Here is a 16318-nt window from a genome sequence, read left to right on the forward strand (position 1 = left end):
AAAAGACAGCGAAATGCAACGATATGTCGCGTTAAAGTCCGTAAAGGTAACGCTTATCAGACAGACGTCGCGGTACATATTATTACGTTTGCGTAAAGACTAGTTATATCCGGTTTAATCATCCGTCATATAATCGCAAGGTAAACACGAAGCATTATTCACGCAACGGCGTCTACCGTCTGTATAAATTATTTCCCCGACATTCCGCGAAGAAAAAGTTCCCACGAATTGCTCAATTAATCGTTGCCAGATAAAAAAACAGAAGCCACCGGCATACCGGCGGGTGACCTCCCGCGAGAATGAAAAGCTGCTACGATTCAGAGCGGCGCGGAGGTGAACGTGAGGAGTGCTAAACGACCGGGATATCATGATCCGTCACAATATTTGCACGCAACCGTCCGCGCGCCGTCCGAACAGTCAACAAAGTTAAGATCCGGCACGAGATCGACGACGGTCGTATTTCAGGCCGCGCGTATACCGTCACGTATGCGTGTGACGGCCGAGATAAATACGGAGCCGCGCGCGTTTAATCGGTCGCGCCAAGTAGAAAGAGCAATTTCGAAAGGCATACATCGGGAGGGAGTACGAGGCACGTGCCGGAGCTACGCGCGTGCGTCAAGCTCGTCGTATTCCGCACACGGTGGCACTCGGCTATTTTTGAGGGACGTGATATAAGCCCCGATGACGTTCGCACGACCGGCCGCACGCTCGCGTCCGCGTTGGAATTACCGAGCGCGATCGGCGTGCCGCTTTAACGCGCCTCGCCGGGGCCGACCAGTTCTAATGACCTTTGCAGACGCGGCGGCTAATCGCGAGTTCCTGGAAATGTTCCATCCCATTGTTTCTCGTTCTGTGGGTGCAGCGAGGACTTATCTCTCGCGCGCGAACTCGTGCAAGCGGTTCCGTCGTCGCGGACAAGTATATGGAAATATAAATGCAGCTATGCATCTCGAGATTTAATGCGCGTGTAAATCTGTAGCAATCGTAGACGCGTTTGTAAAAAAAAAATTGCTAATTACTGTAATATTATTTTTCTTTTTGTTTCCTTTTTTTTTTTTTTTACTTTAATAATTAAAGATATAAATAATTATTAATGAAGCAATTTGACAAAGCTATCGAAGTTGCAAAAGACTAATCGAAAATTCCATTGGAAATCACCGACGTCAATCTCGCTGGCAAAGTCCAATCGATCGGTTTCAAAGAGGTTCGGGGAGTTCCCAAAGGGGGGTCCAAGCCGCACGCCATAAAGGGTACCAAATCCCAGAGGAGGGGGTTTTAAAGGCATCGGGTACCGTCCGACTGTCGGAATTCGATGGTAGGGATAGTCAGGTTAAAGCGTCACGCGCTGAATTCCCCCACTTGTACGTTCGCCACTGAATGTCCCCTCTACCGAATGCGCCTCCACCAGGCATTCCACTAGGGTGCCACGCTCCGACGGCACGATAGAAGACGTTCGCCGTTCATCGAGTTAGTCGAGCTCTGACACCAGTCGCGAGCGGTCGCAACTTCAGCGGCAACGACGACCAAAAGAGTTCGCGGACTCTTCCGCCACGTTTCTTTCGTTAACGATTAATCTTCGCGGGGTTCACGCTCGTTAAACTTCACGAGCCCTTCGATCGCTACGTCGCCCGTAATAATTGACGGACGAAGGGGACACGAGCCCTAACAAATCATTGGATTATCAGTGAAGTGATCGGCTTCGTCTGACAGTGTTCGCGGGTTGATCGAAAATTACACTTGACTTGGAAGTTTCCCTCCCGAGTTCTGTGATACGAGAAAGTAAATAATGGTGACCGGAGTGGGTGCCACGATGCCGACGGGCGGTGTCACCGTCGGCGCTACTCCACCGGCGCAACACGTGCCGCAAGAGGCCGGTCAGCCTCCTGCGCAAACTACACCGACGGCCACGACGACCACGAGGAGGTCGGGAGAAAATCGACGGGTTAGTGTTCAGACCGAGAAAATTTCTTATTACATTGTACGCAGCGTGTTAGATTTTTCGAAACGCTGGCCGTTAATTTCTCTTCAAGTCGGGGACGGCTATGAACTGGCGCGCTTGAAACTTGAAATAAAATCACGAAAAAATAGTTGGACAATTATTTCCTATTTCTCGAAGATTGTTTTAAGAGTCGATTTCGAAAATAAGATAAGCAATATCTATCGTCTCGCATCCACGCTATAGAGACATGTCGAAAGCTTCGAATTCGTCGTATGCCCTGTTCCTAACGATCATTTATTTCGATTATTATTCATCAAGATGATATTTTTATATTAAAAAGAAAAAAATGGATGTACTAAGTATTGATCTATTTAAAACCTTCAAATAATTAATCTGTAGTAATTTTCGTACGTAGAAGCCTTCCTAATTTATTTGATAATTAATTGAAATTTTTATAAAACGGCTATTTAATATTTTGCATTTTCTTTCTGTTAACAGAGTAATAAACCTATTATGGAGAAAAGACGTCGAGCCCGTATTAACAACAGCTTGAACGACTTGAAAACTCTCGTATTGGAATCTATGAAAAAAGACGTAAGTATCATTAACATCGACTATCATATATCTTATGAGATTAACGTGTGCTCAGCATTAATTAAAAAAAAAAATCGTTTTTTAATTTTCTTTTAAGAAATCAAATATTTCTAAAAATTTAAATCCTAAAATAATTTTATTTTTATTATTGATCTTCAATTTTTTAATTTCCTAACATATATTGTCGCGGTCGCTAATCTTTTCGTTTCCCGTTTTTCCTGTTACAGCCAGCAAGACATTCGAAGCTGGAGAAGGCTGACATTTTAGAACTGACCGTGAAGCATTTGGAGACCCTACAACGACAGCAAGTTGCCATGGCTGCTGCAGCAGATCCGACCGTTCTTAACAAATTCCGCGCCGGTTACACGGAGTGTGCCAGTGAAGTTGGCAAGTTTCCCGGCCTGGACGCTTCAGTGAGGAGACGTCTGATGGCCCATTTGGCATCTTGCCTCGGTCCGGTCGACGCTAGCAACGCGAACGGTCAGACGACGGCGACGACCCAGCAGTCGGTCCAACCGGCGCCACCGACGACACAATTGCAAGTGCACATTCTGCCTCAACTCGACGCTACGCCACGCATTCAAGTCCAACAATCGAACGGCATTTTCTTCACCAACGCAAACGGTACCGCCCTGCATCTGTTGCCGACTAGATTACCGAACGGCGACATCGCTCTAGTGCTCCCGGCGGGCGCGAAAACGGCGCCAGTTACGTCATCGCCGTCGTCGTCCCCGGCGCCGAGTTCACCGTTACCGACTCTGATCCCGATCCCGCAAAGAACCGCGAGCACCGCGTCCGCATCGTCGACGAGCTCGTCGAACAGCTCGACGTCCACGTCGGCTGGAAGCCCGGTGGCGTTCGAAGCACCCCCGACGTCGTTCCGCGAGCAGTCGACTGCCTACAGTCCGACCAGCAGCCACAGGGACGTCGCCACGTCCCCGGCGAACGGCTACCACAGTGATTCGGAGTTCGACCCGGCCGTTTACAAATCATCCCATCAAAAACCACTCGCGCTGGTGATGAGAAAAAGCGTGGTGCCGCCGATCGAGGACAAGCCATGGAGGCCATGGTAAAAATTATATTTAAAAAAAAAAAAACAAAAAAAACAAAAAAAAAATACGAACACGATGTGTGCGTGAATAAAGTGATATGAACTAATTATGTGTCGATGGTAATCCGCGGCCGATCGACCGCGGCCGAAAACGCGCCGACTTTGACGTGCCGATTTATGCGTCGCGTAAAAAAAAAAATTCCGCGGAACGGAAACATGTTCCTCAATTACGTAGATCACCGTAGACGAGCGGTCCCGTCCGTAGGACATCATCGTGAAATTGGAGGATCGTTAAGAGATCTTAAATTTATTCTTTCGAGTGCGCGTTGCACAGTCGGCCAGTAGCCAATGCGGCAGTGCCTTCTTAAATAGTGCCTTGTAAATATATCATTAAATTTCAACACGTCAAAAGAAAAGAAAAAAAACCGCATATGATTTTTCCGGAACGTTTCGAAATACCGCGTCAATTCTGTTTGCGTTATGTCTATTTTTTTTTCCTTTTTCTCATCGATCCTCTCTGATGTACATAAGTTATATGAATATTATATTTTAAGTGCCTTACGCAACAAGAATCACTGAGGTCTTCCATTCTGTTTCTTGTATGTAAAACGCTAAACTTGTAGTATATCATTGTAAGTACGAAGGATGTTTTTAATCGATACGATTTTAGGTTTAATGTTACGTTAAGGAATCGAGCGCGAGTAACAGTGAATGAGATGTTGTACATATGAACGATAATCGCGAAAAGAGAACACGTTATTTATATTTATATGAACGCAAAAGAGGTTACATTTATAATTCCTCTCTATTACGAGAATATGCAACCAACGCTTATCACTGCAACAGCATCAAATAAATGTTGATCTCTTTCTCAATATAATTTCTATGTCGTTTATATCTAAACCAATCATTTCCTTCAATCCTCTTCCTTCAATCATTACAATCGTATATTTCTTTTTAATTTATCTTTTATTTTATTCAATCAAATAAAAAAAAAAAATTAAAAAAATATTTTAAACGTTTTAAAAAAAAATAAAAAAAATAAAAAATTATTTATTAGTCTCAAAAATTTAATTAAAAACCTGCAATAAAAAAAATCTAATAACAAATATAAGCAACAATACTTTCAAACAAAATACTTTCGCTCGGATGACCGCGCCTCGGCAGCTCCGCGTATGTCCGACTCGCTGCACGTCTCGAGCGAGACTGAACGGCAGTGCGTGCGAGCGATTTTTTTCGCGCCGGTGCTGCCACGAGACGAAGAACAGCAGCATCGGCACTTAACGCAAACTCTGGCCTGCGAGGACCATCTTCCTCGGCCAGGCCCAATTTCCTCTCATCTCCTGTCTAAAGTACGAAACGCTAGAACCTGCTGCCTTCTACTGGGTTTCGCTGGAACACTGTCAGGACCCTTACAGGACCCTAAAGGACCAGAGTCCCTTTCTCATCCGATAATAAAGATCCAACGATCTACCTCGTTGCGTAAATTAAAATCAACGGTATTCCCTACGAGAGCTTTCAAGTTTCAGTCGTGCATACGGTTAATTTGTTAATCAACTCGAGAAACAATAATAGATATTTATCGGTAATTCACGAGACGATCGATTACATGAATACGTCTCGAGAAATAAAATCAAAGTGCAGATTGTTAAAAATCTAATCTCCAAACTGATTTTTTTAACATAAATCGCGCGAGCTGATTATCACTTTGTTTTCTGTCGCGCTCAAACGTTAGTAATTTTCCAACAAATGATCGGTGTTTGCCGCATGACAAATAGATAAGACTGCCTACACGCGTGGACACCTATGACGTATGTTTAAACGGCAGTTACGTACTTTTCGTTTTCTCGTAAATTTAATCTCGTCGTTTCCAACCGCGTTGCAAAAGTACACATGTCTATAATTATTTGTCGAATTAAATCACACTATACGCGAAAAAGTTTTACTATTAAATATATTAAAAATATATTTTTTTTTTTCTTTTTAATTACCGCGTTTGCATTCTAACTTAAAACACAAAAAGAATAACGTCGCAAACGTAATATTCGTACGTATCTTAATAGAGGCGAGAACTAAAGAAATTTTAAGCGTTAAGAAATATCTACGGACAGCTGGTTTCTTGATCCTCGCGAAAACCGCGAGAGCCTAAATTACCATAATGTCCTCTGCGGGCAATGGCATTCCTGGTGCAGCAATTTGCGAAGGCAGAAACGACGTGCAGGACCACGACGCCACACGCAAAACACGCCGAATGACAAATTGCATAGTACCCTTCTTTCTTTCACGGTACTCTTGGCGTAATTCGCCTCTTGTGGGCGAATTACGCCGAAAGGTTTCTCCCATCCCGAAGAAAAAAACAAAAAGAAATTTTTACGACTACGAGAACATTACGTTCGCTGTTAATAATTTAACGGAAGCCTCGCTCGAGATTTATAACTGGGCCGCGTAATAAAATAACAATAAAATATATCAAGCGGTGCAAATGGAATTGAAATCCTTTGTCGTCAAATAATATCATTAAAAAAAAAAAAAGATTCCCATTAATATTTCGTATCTCGATCTAGTTCGAGTCGTGAAACATCAAACTGCTTCTGCCGCAATCGCGACGGTTTAATATACGCATTAGAATCGTATTTATCTGGCCACCAATTCAGTTATCTGTGATTATGTAAACGCTTCAACAAACACGCCTCGCGCGATATCGTGCGAGTTGCCTGCATATTACGCTAATGAAAGAAGAATTTGACCCCTGCCAGGCACGAGAGCGCACACGAAGCTCGCGGCGACGAGAGGTCGTCCGGAGCAAAAGGCTTCTCGCCGTCCTATAATTGCCTCTCTATTTTTTTTACACCTCCGGGCGAATAGGCCTAATGATCGTTAACGCGACAACGGGGAAGAGAGAAATGTAGCCCGAAAAATTTAATTACATGAAATCCGTTCTACCTGCGCGAACTAATTCCGTGTATTACGCGTTATTTGGGGTCGCGCCAAAAACTACATTCTTCTGCGGACTCGTCCGGCGATTCGTGCAATGGTCTCTTTTTTCGGCGAAAAAATTATCATAATGCGCTCATTAATCTCACGATGAAAGGTACGACGTAGTCGTGAAACTGGATAGCCCCGAAGTTCTCTCTCGGAGAATTTCTTGTCCGCCAGCCGTGAATCTGCGTCGAGCGTTATCTCCGCATTAGGAAATTCCCGAGCGCTCGCTCGTCTGCATTTAACGGACGTCACACGCGCCGGCTGTGTACTTTAATAATCCACGATAAATGATCGAGCCGAGGCGATGGTCTCACGTGGCACGGAATCATTATAACAATAATTCATGTATACAAAGGTTAATTATCGAACGCATCAAAAAAAAGGGGGAAAAAAAAAAGAATCAGGAAGTTACACCATCGAACTCTTCTCAGCCTTGGCATCTACCGTTTTCTTTTTTCAGACGAATGCAAATGGAAAATATCCTGAGATTAACATAATTAAAACTGACGAATAAACGCGTGTAATTTTATTTTTTTCATTATTTTTTTCTGTTATTATAAGAGCATGCGTTTGTTTCCTGATAATATACGTAATGCAAATTTTTGTTTAAATCAGTAAATTCTAATCCCAATTATAGTTATTAAAAAGAAGAAAAAAAAAAAAAAAAAAGAAAAAAATAGACAGCTGAACTCATCCGCGCTCTTAATCATAGTCTGAAACCTGATTCCGTTCGCCTCGTAGGAAACAAGAGCTCGAATCCTTCTCGCAATGGTCCTCTCTAGGAATTCCCCAATCAGCTGATTCTTAGAACTTCGCGAGCGCATATTTGCTAGCCCGTCGCTCCGACTTGGCTCGACATACGGTCGCGGTCGCGTGGTTTCAAGGATACAACAAGGTTGACACGCGCCGCCACTCACGGGCGACTAGTGTGGGGGACTTGCCCGATCTCGTTCGCGTTTATCGGCGTATTCTCCGGCTCACGTGTAGCGTTGCGGCATCGTCTAGTGATGCGGCCAAGTTTTAACGCGGGCTCCGCGTCAGAAATTTCGTCGGCACGAAATCAGCGGCGTGACATGCGAGCGCGTGACATCATCGCGATACGCGCGGTGCTGTTAAGCCGCTATCTCCGAGCTGCACTCTGTATTTCAATCTTTTTTCGAAAATGTCAGTCTGTCAAAATACAGATAGCGACATGTCATCTAAAACAGCGCGCGGTCGAACAAAAAAAAAACTCGATCGTACAATTATTTCTTATCTTTTATTCGGCGAACGCGAACTCTTCTTTTTTTTTTCTTTTTTAACCGCTCGCGTTTTATGGCTCGCGAGGCGACATTTCGGAAGCACGTCTCCGTGTAATGGAGCGGGACCTTCTGCGCAATCGAAAAAAGAAGCTGGGCATTTTTGGACGTTCCACGTCTCGAAGAATGCACGGCACGGGGAACGCGGTTTCTTCTTCGCTAAAATTACGTGACAACAGTCCGCGACATATGGTCGTGGACTGCGAACTGACCGAAACATTTTCGCCGTTTACTTCCGTTCAATTGGCGGCAGTCGTAAATAAAAATTCTTTTTCTCTTTTTATCCGAAACTAGACGAGACGGCCTGAGAGTGAGCAATTAAAATTCGAATTCGAATATCTTCGATTTAATTGAACTGGATTTCGAATAGACGGTAATCTAATAAACTTATTGTTTCCGGATCGATGGTTTTGTATTTCGAGAACGCTAATGAGACACGGCCAGACGCTTACGTAAACGTTTATTGTGTTGCCAGACGCTGAATAATCAACAGTTAATTAGACGAGGATTCAAATTTCCGAGATTGCCAGAAACAGATGTCGTTTGTGTAAAAAAAAAAAAAAAAATGTTAATGCCGCTTATTTCCAGACGCATCAGCAGTCTTGACCTATAGCGCGAAATCGTAATCCGAGAATCTTCGCTAATTCGTTTCTACGCGAGTCGCAAAAATTGTTTCCCAAGAGAAGTACAAAAATATATTTCTTTCGCAAGGTGCATTATTCGCATAACGTTACGTACTTATCGGTTTTTGTCAAGTCATACGCGCTCGGAATTAGCAGCCTGAACGTTTTATCACGCAACTCTTCAAACTATACGATGGACGGCGTCACGCGTGCACGAGACACGCATCGATCTTTTATTAATCTGGGGTCCGCGATGTTGAAATATGAATAGAAATGTGATCTACGGTAGTTACGCTCGATCACCGCTACGACGATAAGTTCCGCACAATCGCCCGGAGCATCTTATCTATCACGTGTAATCCGGCATTTACATAGTCTCGTGCATTTACATAGTCTCGCGTAAGAAGTAAAACTAGTTTCGTGCATTTTATCCGCGAGTGTAATCATCGATATTGGCAATTCCATCGAATGAATCTATTACTACTAAAAGAATGCGGAAGAGAAATTCACTCTGGAGAAAAAGAAGAAATAAAGAGCGAGAGAGAAAGAGAGAGAAAACAGGAAATAGAAATTAATCTGAAATGATACATTTCAATATTCCACCGCGAAAATAAAGTGCAGTAACATCGCCGAATAAGCCTTCCTTTCTCATTCGCGTCGCGCTACTCGTTTCCATCGACCATTAATCAACCTATTATCGCAGTAGCTGCCATATCACCAGAAATAAGCGCGTCACGTAATTACCAAACACATCAACGCGGCGCAATACGTCGGACAGACGGGCATTCAGAATCGCGCGTATTGCGATTCACTTGCCTCAACACTTGTCGGCGGAGAGAGAAAGAGAGAGAGAGAGAGAAACGAACGCGAACACGGCGGCGTGCCCTGTGTGACTCGATAAGGGCGTGATTCCATTCACGAGCACGGCAATTTGGGTTAATAACACAAGGCGGCGAAGCGCGTGCGAGGCGCGGAGGAGAACCGAAAGCGGATAAAAAGGAAGAAGTGACAGAAAGAAGAAGAGAGAAAGAAAAGGAGGGAACGAGCGTGCACACGACATCGTCGGCGGTTATGATTATTAAGATTATAGTTACTCCGCGGCGTACGGGGCTCGAAGAGACGCGTGTGGGTCGAGCGGCCGGAGTTATTTATAAAGTGCGTGCGAGCCGAGAGCCGCGGCCTATCTCCGATGTTCTTATTTCGTTGTTCGCTCCCGAGCGCGTAATGCCGCGTTAGAAAACCGCGACACGTGCGCGCCGCGGAGGCCTCGCGCGTGCACGCGCCCACGGCGCGCGGTGCCGCCTCGCATGCACGAGAGCGCGGCAGGGATAGCGCTGGAGGAATTCGGTGTGGTCCGCATAATGTGACCGTCGGAATTGCATCGCCTATCGACACATCTAAACCATTTACAGAACCAGTTTAACCGCGCTATCGACGTCCCGGCCGATCGGATTTTTATGCAAAACGAGAGACGTCTTCGGCGACGTTTTCGGCGACGTTCGACGAATAGATTTTTTTTTTTTTTACCCCTCCCCGTAATTTTGGACAATCGCGCGGGGCCCGAGGAATTCCCAATTTAACATTTAATTGCAACCGCCAATCGTAAATAGCGCGCCGGGCGCGCGAGTGAGATTATTACGGAGGGTTACGGCAGAATTATTATCATGCCGCGGGCATTTCGCATCTGCGCCCAACAGCAATCAGCACAATTATACTTCGGTTCCAGTGCATTCCCCTGATCACTGTTGCGGACGCGTCCGCGTTTGAATATACCCGGGGATTGAGGGGAAAAAATAAAAAAAAAGGACGCGGCGTTTCAGCGTAACCCAACGATACCCGCGATAATTATATTTTCTTCCCTACGTATTTTCTCGAGATATCCCGGAAGTGCGAGATACTGAAATTACGACAGCCAGATATTTTCTCGGAGCTGATTAAACTGCCGGTCAGCTACGTCTTCAATACTTATCATCGATCGTTGCGCAAAGCTATGCTAACGTGATGTTTCTCTTTGATTGCGACTGCTTCATGTGTTAGAAACTTTTATTCAGACCGGAATTGTATAGCGCAACGAAACGCGATGGAGAATTATTGAACGTGTCTCCGAGAAACAACGGCGAGAATGAGCGAATGCCGTTCCTAGAACGCGCACAATAGAAGCTCATTTTCCAGCCACCTCAGGAGTAAATCAAACCCGCCCGGACAATCTTGTTTGCGAGAAGCGCTCCGGCCTGCCGTGGCGAGCGCGAAACGAACAAACCGCTCCGCAGCTACTTAACGGATCGTAAAAGATGTCGCGTAAAACGATTTCTGCGCTCGCGGCCTTCGGAGCCGCAGGAGGTAATTTTACACCTGGTTCAATAAGCATTACTCTCGCGGCCCGTCGATTTCGATCGTTTCGCATCCTCGTAAAGACGTCCTCGCCGGTTAATTAAGACCTCGCGACACCGCGTAAATTCCGTCGCGGGTGCCTTAATTTTCATTGGGTGCGAACAAGTCCTCGGTACTGTTAATTTCTTCGCGGAGCTCTTTATCGTATTTTGTTAGCGCTTTCTTACTGGCGGCACGAAGGAGAGAGAGAGAGGGTGGAAAACAAAACGATAAAAATCCGAGATACGAAAGGCGGACGTCGTCGCCTTCGTAAACTATGTGTTTTAACGTCGCTGATCGCGCGGTGCTCTTCATTTCTCGACTTTTGTTACGCTTAATTGTCTCCATTCTTATTCCCCGCGTATACGTTTCTCGGAAATACGTACCGCTATAACGGCGCGGCGCGATAAAATCTCGCTCGACTTGACACAGGTAATTTGGAAAAGAAAGAAAAAAAAAAAAAAAAGAGAGAGAGAGAAATAAGAAAAATGTAGATCTCGGGCAAGACTCGAGCATCGGCTAAATTGAGATTCTCCTGTTCGCACCTTGCGAGTAGCGCGCGAGATTGCCGATGTTTTTACGTGCAATTACGTCCGCACCTTTCGGTGCAGTTAGGTGTCCCACCTCTTTTCCTCATTGCCATGCAAGAAATCACGTAAAGTGCTAAATGACGAATAATTGACTTTCCTACGAATGCAATTTTTCGTACACGTTTACGGCGCGCTTTTAAGTTCCCCGGGAATTCGCGAGCGTGAACGCAATGAGAGTAACCTATTAGAAAACGCAAGAGCTTTATTACGCGAATAAAACTGCCCGAAGTGGAAATAAATCAGAAAATAACGAGTAATTTGGAAAATAACTGGGGCAAGAATCTCGTTACTGGCCGTATTAAGTTTTACTTTCAGTTTCTTCTACTTGAATTTCTGCAGGTCAGCGTCGCTAATTACTGAAACGATCCCGAGCTCGGACAAAGCGGAACGATCTTACCGCGGTGATAATGCCGGTGATAACGGGCAAGGCGATACGATTTCGTGAAGACGCACCGCGTTTCTCGGCGCGTTAACCGTTCGTCGTGAAAGATTGCCGTTCCTTGTTCAAGACCGCCTCATCGTTAAGCGCGCGCGTCCATAGTCCGTCTTAAATTATAGACGAGCCGGGTGATACAGACGTCGGTGCCGAGAAGATAATCGAGATGAGAAATTTGTAATTGCACGCCGGCCGACGGATTGCGCCGAGCTGTGAGAAAAACGAACCTCGCGCTCCCGAGATGATTAAACTCCGAGGAAACACCGCCCAAACGTTTTGCATTACGCGTACGCCGCTACACGCGTGCAATTACAGCGCGAAAGGCATTCGTCACAGCGCGCGAGAATGTACGCGCTCGAAACCGTCCGCGCCCGCGTGTGTTACATTAACGAGGAATTATTACGCGCGAGTACGGCGTTTAAGAAGCGACGTCTGACAAATACACGAAAGCGAAGACAGCCACGTGCGTTAATTATAATTCAATATTTCCGACGGATAATAAATCGCCGTTCGACCGATTCAGCGCGCAGTACCGACGGATCGCGCGTCAATCAACGAGATTAAATCCCAACGTCTTTCGAAAGCCACGGCTGTCGATCTACTTTATTTGCCTGCGAGACCCGCTACCTTTCGTTTCGCTTCAACGTCGAGAATCAAATCTCCGGTGAGAGCGAATTGCCGGTGCGGCGGATGGTTGCTACGGCCGCGAAATACATTCGTACGATCGTACGTGGGCTACGCGGAGCCCGACAGGGACCGGAGAAAAGAGTTCGTACACGAAGATAAACATCGGTTCCGAACATGTCGCCAAACAGAGCGCGCGTATCCTCGTCTCGGCACGTCCGTCAATCACCCTGCGGATCCGACGACAAACATGCAACGCAAGAAGCTGTCGTTCCCTCCCCTCCCCCTCCCCACGTTCCTACTCGGGATCCACTCGCGACTCTTCACGTCCCACGCCACGTACAAACAGAAGATTACGTGGAAACCCTCTCGGAATACATTCCCGGACGGGAGCACGGCCAGGTTCTTCAAAACCCATCTGTTTCGGGCCACCGCGCGCGTGGCGCGATCACGGGGCTACGGGATTAAATCGCGCGGACGTGTACAAAACATAAAACTTATGCGACTCTCTCTCTTCTTCGCGTCGAGTTACGGAGATCAAGAATTTAGTATTCTACTGTCGTCGAATAAATACGGAATTCTTATTGAGAATAAAAGAATCGATATCTAATTATAATTAAACGGTGGCGTATAAAAGCTATCAGTAATAAGATAGAATAATATCTACTTTGTATTAGTAATTGTAAAGCTTGTTAAAGTAGAAGAAATCATGCGCGCGCGTTATTTTTCGGGACATAATTTGATTACAATTTTTTTATGATAATTATAATTGAATTAATTTGAGGCGTGTCGCCGATTGACTTACCATTTGCAGCTTTCGGTTGGGTTAGAATAGATTATTTTTTGTTCGTCCGTCCTTCCTTCCTGTCCTTCTTTCCTTCCTTCCTGTCCTTCCTTCCTTCCTTCCTGTCCTTCGTGATAGTAATCCAAATTATCCTGACGTGTTGTAGCACTTCCCATCATTTGACACTGTATTACACTGCTCTGCTATTTTTTTCTAATTACTGTCACTTATCACCGACTCTAACACTATTGTTCAAGAGACGAACGAACGACGATGGATTATCGCGGCGATTTTTTACGAATTAAATTAAGAAACGCGACGAACGAGACGGGCCGCGATACGAAATATTCTCCGCGCACTTAATCTTCTTCAAAAGTCACTTGCATCGAACGTGATGAGAGTCCCAGCCGCGACGAAGAAGATGGGCAAGGTGCAGATCTCACCCTCTCACTGGCGATCGCCGGAACCCGCCGAAGAAGACGCCGAATGACACGAGCCGCGATACGAAATGTTCCCCGCGCACTGTTTTCTTCTTTAAGTCCCTCAAAAGTCACTCGTTCCAAACGCGATGAGAGTCTCGGCCGCGACGAAGAAGACGGGCGAGGTGCAGATCTGACACTCTCACTGGCGATCGCCGGAACCCGCCGAAGAAGACGGCGGACGAGACGGGCCGCGATACAAAACGTTCCCCGCGCACTTTTTCTTCTTCGGGATCCTCAAAAGTTATTTCCTCCAAACAGGATGATAGTCTCGGCCGCGACGAAGAAGGCGGGCGAGGTGCGACCACCGTTGACGATATCCCGCGTAACGGCCATGATGATTGTTGCAACCCGCTGAATGTGGTGGCGAGTGAAGCGGGTCGGTAAAGATGGCTGCCGAGGTCGATGACGTCACGCGGCGAATATCAGGTCGGACGCTTCGCGCTTTCCGCCGGCGACATAACCTTGGCCTTTCCGAGGCACTTTTTCGAAGCCCGAAACGAAGCGCGGAACGATGAACGGAATGACAGGAATACGAAAAAATGATTGTCCGTTCCCGAATCTACGACGTCGACGTGTATTTGTACGCGGGAACGTTCTATCCGCGGCCGAAAATACGTATAATTGCGGAGCGATTACCGACACGTCGTCACGCTCGGGTCTCCGCAACTAGACTAACATGGCCGTTACAGATTTCGGCCCTTGGAGGAAAGGAGAGAACCGAGCGAGGGAGTGAGACAGACGATATAGGCGATCGTCAATTTCGCGCTGTCCTCCTCGCGAGAATAGTAAACACAGCTCGCACAAAATTCGCGGAAGCGCCGAGCTCGACTCCGAGTCGTGTTTACGTTTTTTTTACGAGCTCGCCGAGCTCGAGATGCCGTCCCCTGAAACAAAAAAATCGTCGCGGTTAGAAAACATTCATTCGAGCAAGCCTCAGTACATGAGAAATAATTTCGCATAAAAATATACGACAATCAAAGTCATTTAAAGCACCTTGGTATCAGAGACGTCTATAAAAATGTAACGGTACTTTCACCCGATGTTAAATAATCAAGATAAATATTTGATTAATACACGTGTACGTAATTCTATCCATATCACAAAGATACGTTTGATTGCATCGAGACTCCAAAAAAGATGCCGCGACATCTGTCTACCTCCTGCCAGCAGGCTCCTCGGAACAGTGTCACCTTATTAATATCTCCCCCTCCTCCATTTTTTTTTTTTTTTTCGAAGGACCCTCCGATCGCACAAGCGCCTTTATTCGATTCCAGCATCGAGCCCTCCGCGCGCAGCGTCGAAATCTTTCGTATTGGCGTTTCGATCGTGGACGCTTTGCGATATGACCGGCGCGCGACCGATAAAAAGTAAAGTGGTATGCCGGTATACCGAGCTGTTTCGAGGGTCCGATCGGCGAAAGGGGTGGGACGTCACCCTTCCAAAACTGGTCAGAGAACAACACCGACCACTGTATCGGAGTATTGACTCGATCGGCAAGCAGCTGCCGCTTCTTTGTGCGGCGTCAGAATGCGCGGCACGGAATCGCGGGCCTAGATCGACGCTCCTCTGCGATCTAATCTATGCAAAAGTTATGTGCTCGAGCACGACCCGAGACATGATGGATCACGGGATAAATTCTGTAATGTACATCCTCGCGATCCATCCTTATCCAACCGGCCTGCTTTTTTCGCGAGACGTCATGTCGTAAACGTACAATGTTACAGGTCAGTCGAAAATTTACATACGCATTCTGCATACTGAGATATACCCTGATCGATCTAATCCTAATTTCTTTTTCTTATTCGCAACGTTAATCTGACTCTGTAGGACCTCTCGTACGAGGCCGGTATCATTGGCGCTAAATTGCCGCGCTGTTCCATCAACGTCCGCCAATTTAAGGAGATTTTTGCGATCCGTGTATCGCGATCGAGACACGGGGGACCCCGACAACGCCTAATTAGACGACAACTCGTAGGCCGGTCATTCTTAGCGCCTACCGCCCGTCCCGTATCTCGTTCTTCTTCGGCACGAAGTGGGCCGAGGAGCACGGCGTAGGCTTAAGGAGACTCCATGTCCTTTCCTTCTTCGTCGTATATCTCCCGAGCGATAGCAGTCCTTAATAAGCGGCCGCGTGGCGTGTGGGTGACGAACGAACGGAACGAATGTAGGCTCGTGCAAACAGCACTTTCCTATTACGATCCCGCGGCGTTCCTACACGAACTACCGTGCTTAAACAGGTGCATAGAGAATCTTTCGATGACGAATCGTCGAAACCGAACGTGCTCTCGGCGAGCACGAAGGCGTATTTAAAAGGAAGACGATCGTTATCGATCTCGCGCCAAAAGCTGTTTAATATAATTTAATCGAGTAAACTGCAACGTGTGCGAAACTGAAATCGGATAAATTTTTGTCACCAGGACTACTAATGAATATTTTTTTAATATATGCTTCGGTGCGTGCGAAAATTGAACTTCTTTAGACTTCTCCCAAGACTATTTGTTAACGCTCAGATATTTTCTTTGCTTAACGCGGACATCCGTTCGTC

At 46.2% G+C, this 16318-nt stretch overlaps 1 protein-coding gene and 1 long non-coding RNA gene across 2 annotated transcripts in view; one reads left to right on the forward strand and one right to left on the reverse strand.

Moving 5' to 3' along the window:
- LOC139103875 (uncharacterized) overlaps positions 1–15527 on the reverse strand; it is an 80160-nt gene extending 64633 nt beyond the window's left edge. Inside the window, exon 1 of the long non-coding RNA XR_011545961.1 lies at positions 13313–15527. This is a non-coding gene — a long non-coding RNA (uncharacterized lncRNA). The remainder of the gene's footprint in view (positions 1–13312) is intronic.
- Positions 1187–4464, forward strand: Hry (bHLH transcriptional repressor hairy). Its single transcript, XM_070658998.1, has 3 exons — positions 1187–1942; positions 2438–2533; positions 2761–4464. The coding sequence occupies exons 1-3, from the start codon at positions 1787–1789 to the stop codon at positions 3604–3606; spliced, it is 1098 nt and encodes a 365-aa protein (XP_070515099.1). The 5' UTR covers positions 1187–1786; the 3' UTR covers positions 3607–4464.
- Positions 15528–16318: the final 791 nt, after the last annotated feature.

The sequence above is a fragment of the Cardiocondyla obscurior genome, linkage group LG07, assembly GCF_019399895.1.
Source record: "Cardiocondyla obscurior isolate alpha-2009 linkage group LG07, Cobs3.1, whole genome shotgun sequence".
In the NCBI taxonomy this organism is placed as follows: domain Eukaryota; kingdom Metazoa; phylum Arthropoda; class Insecta; order Hymenoptera; family Formicidae; genus Cardiocondyla; species Cardiocondyla obscurior.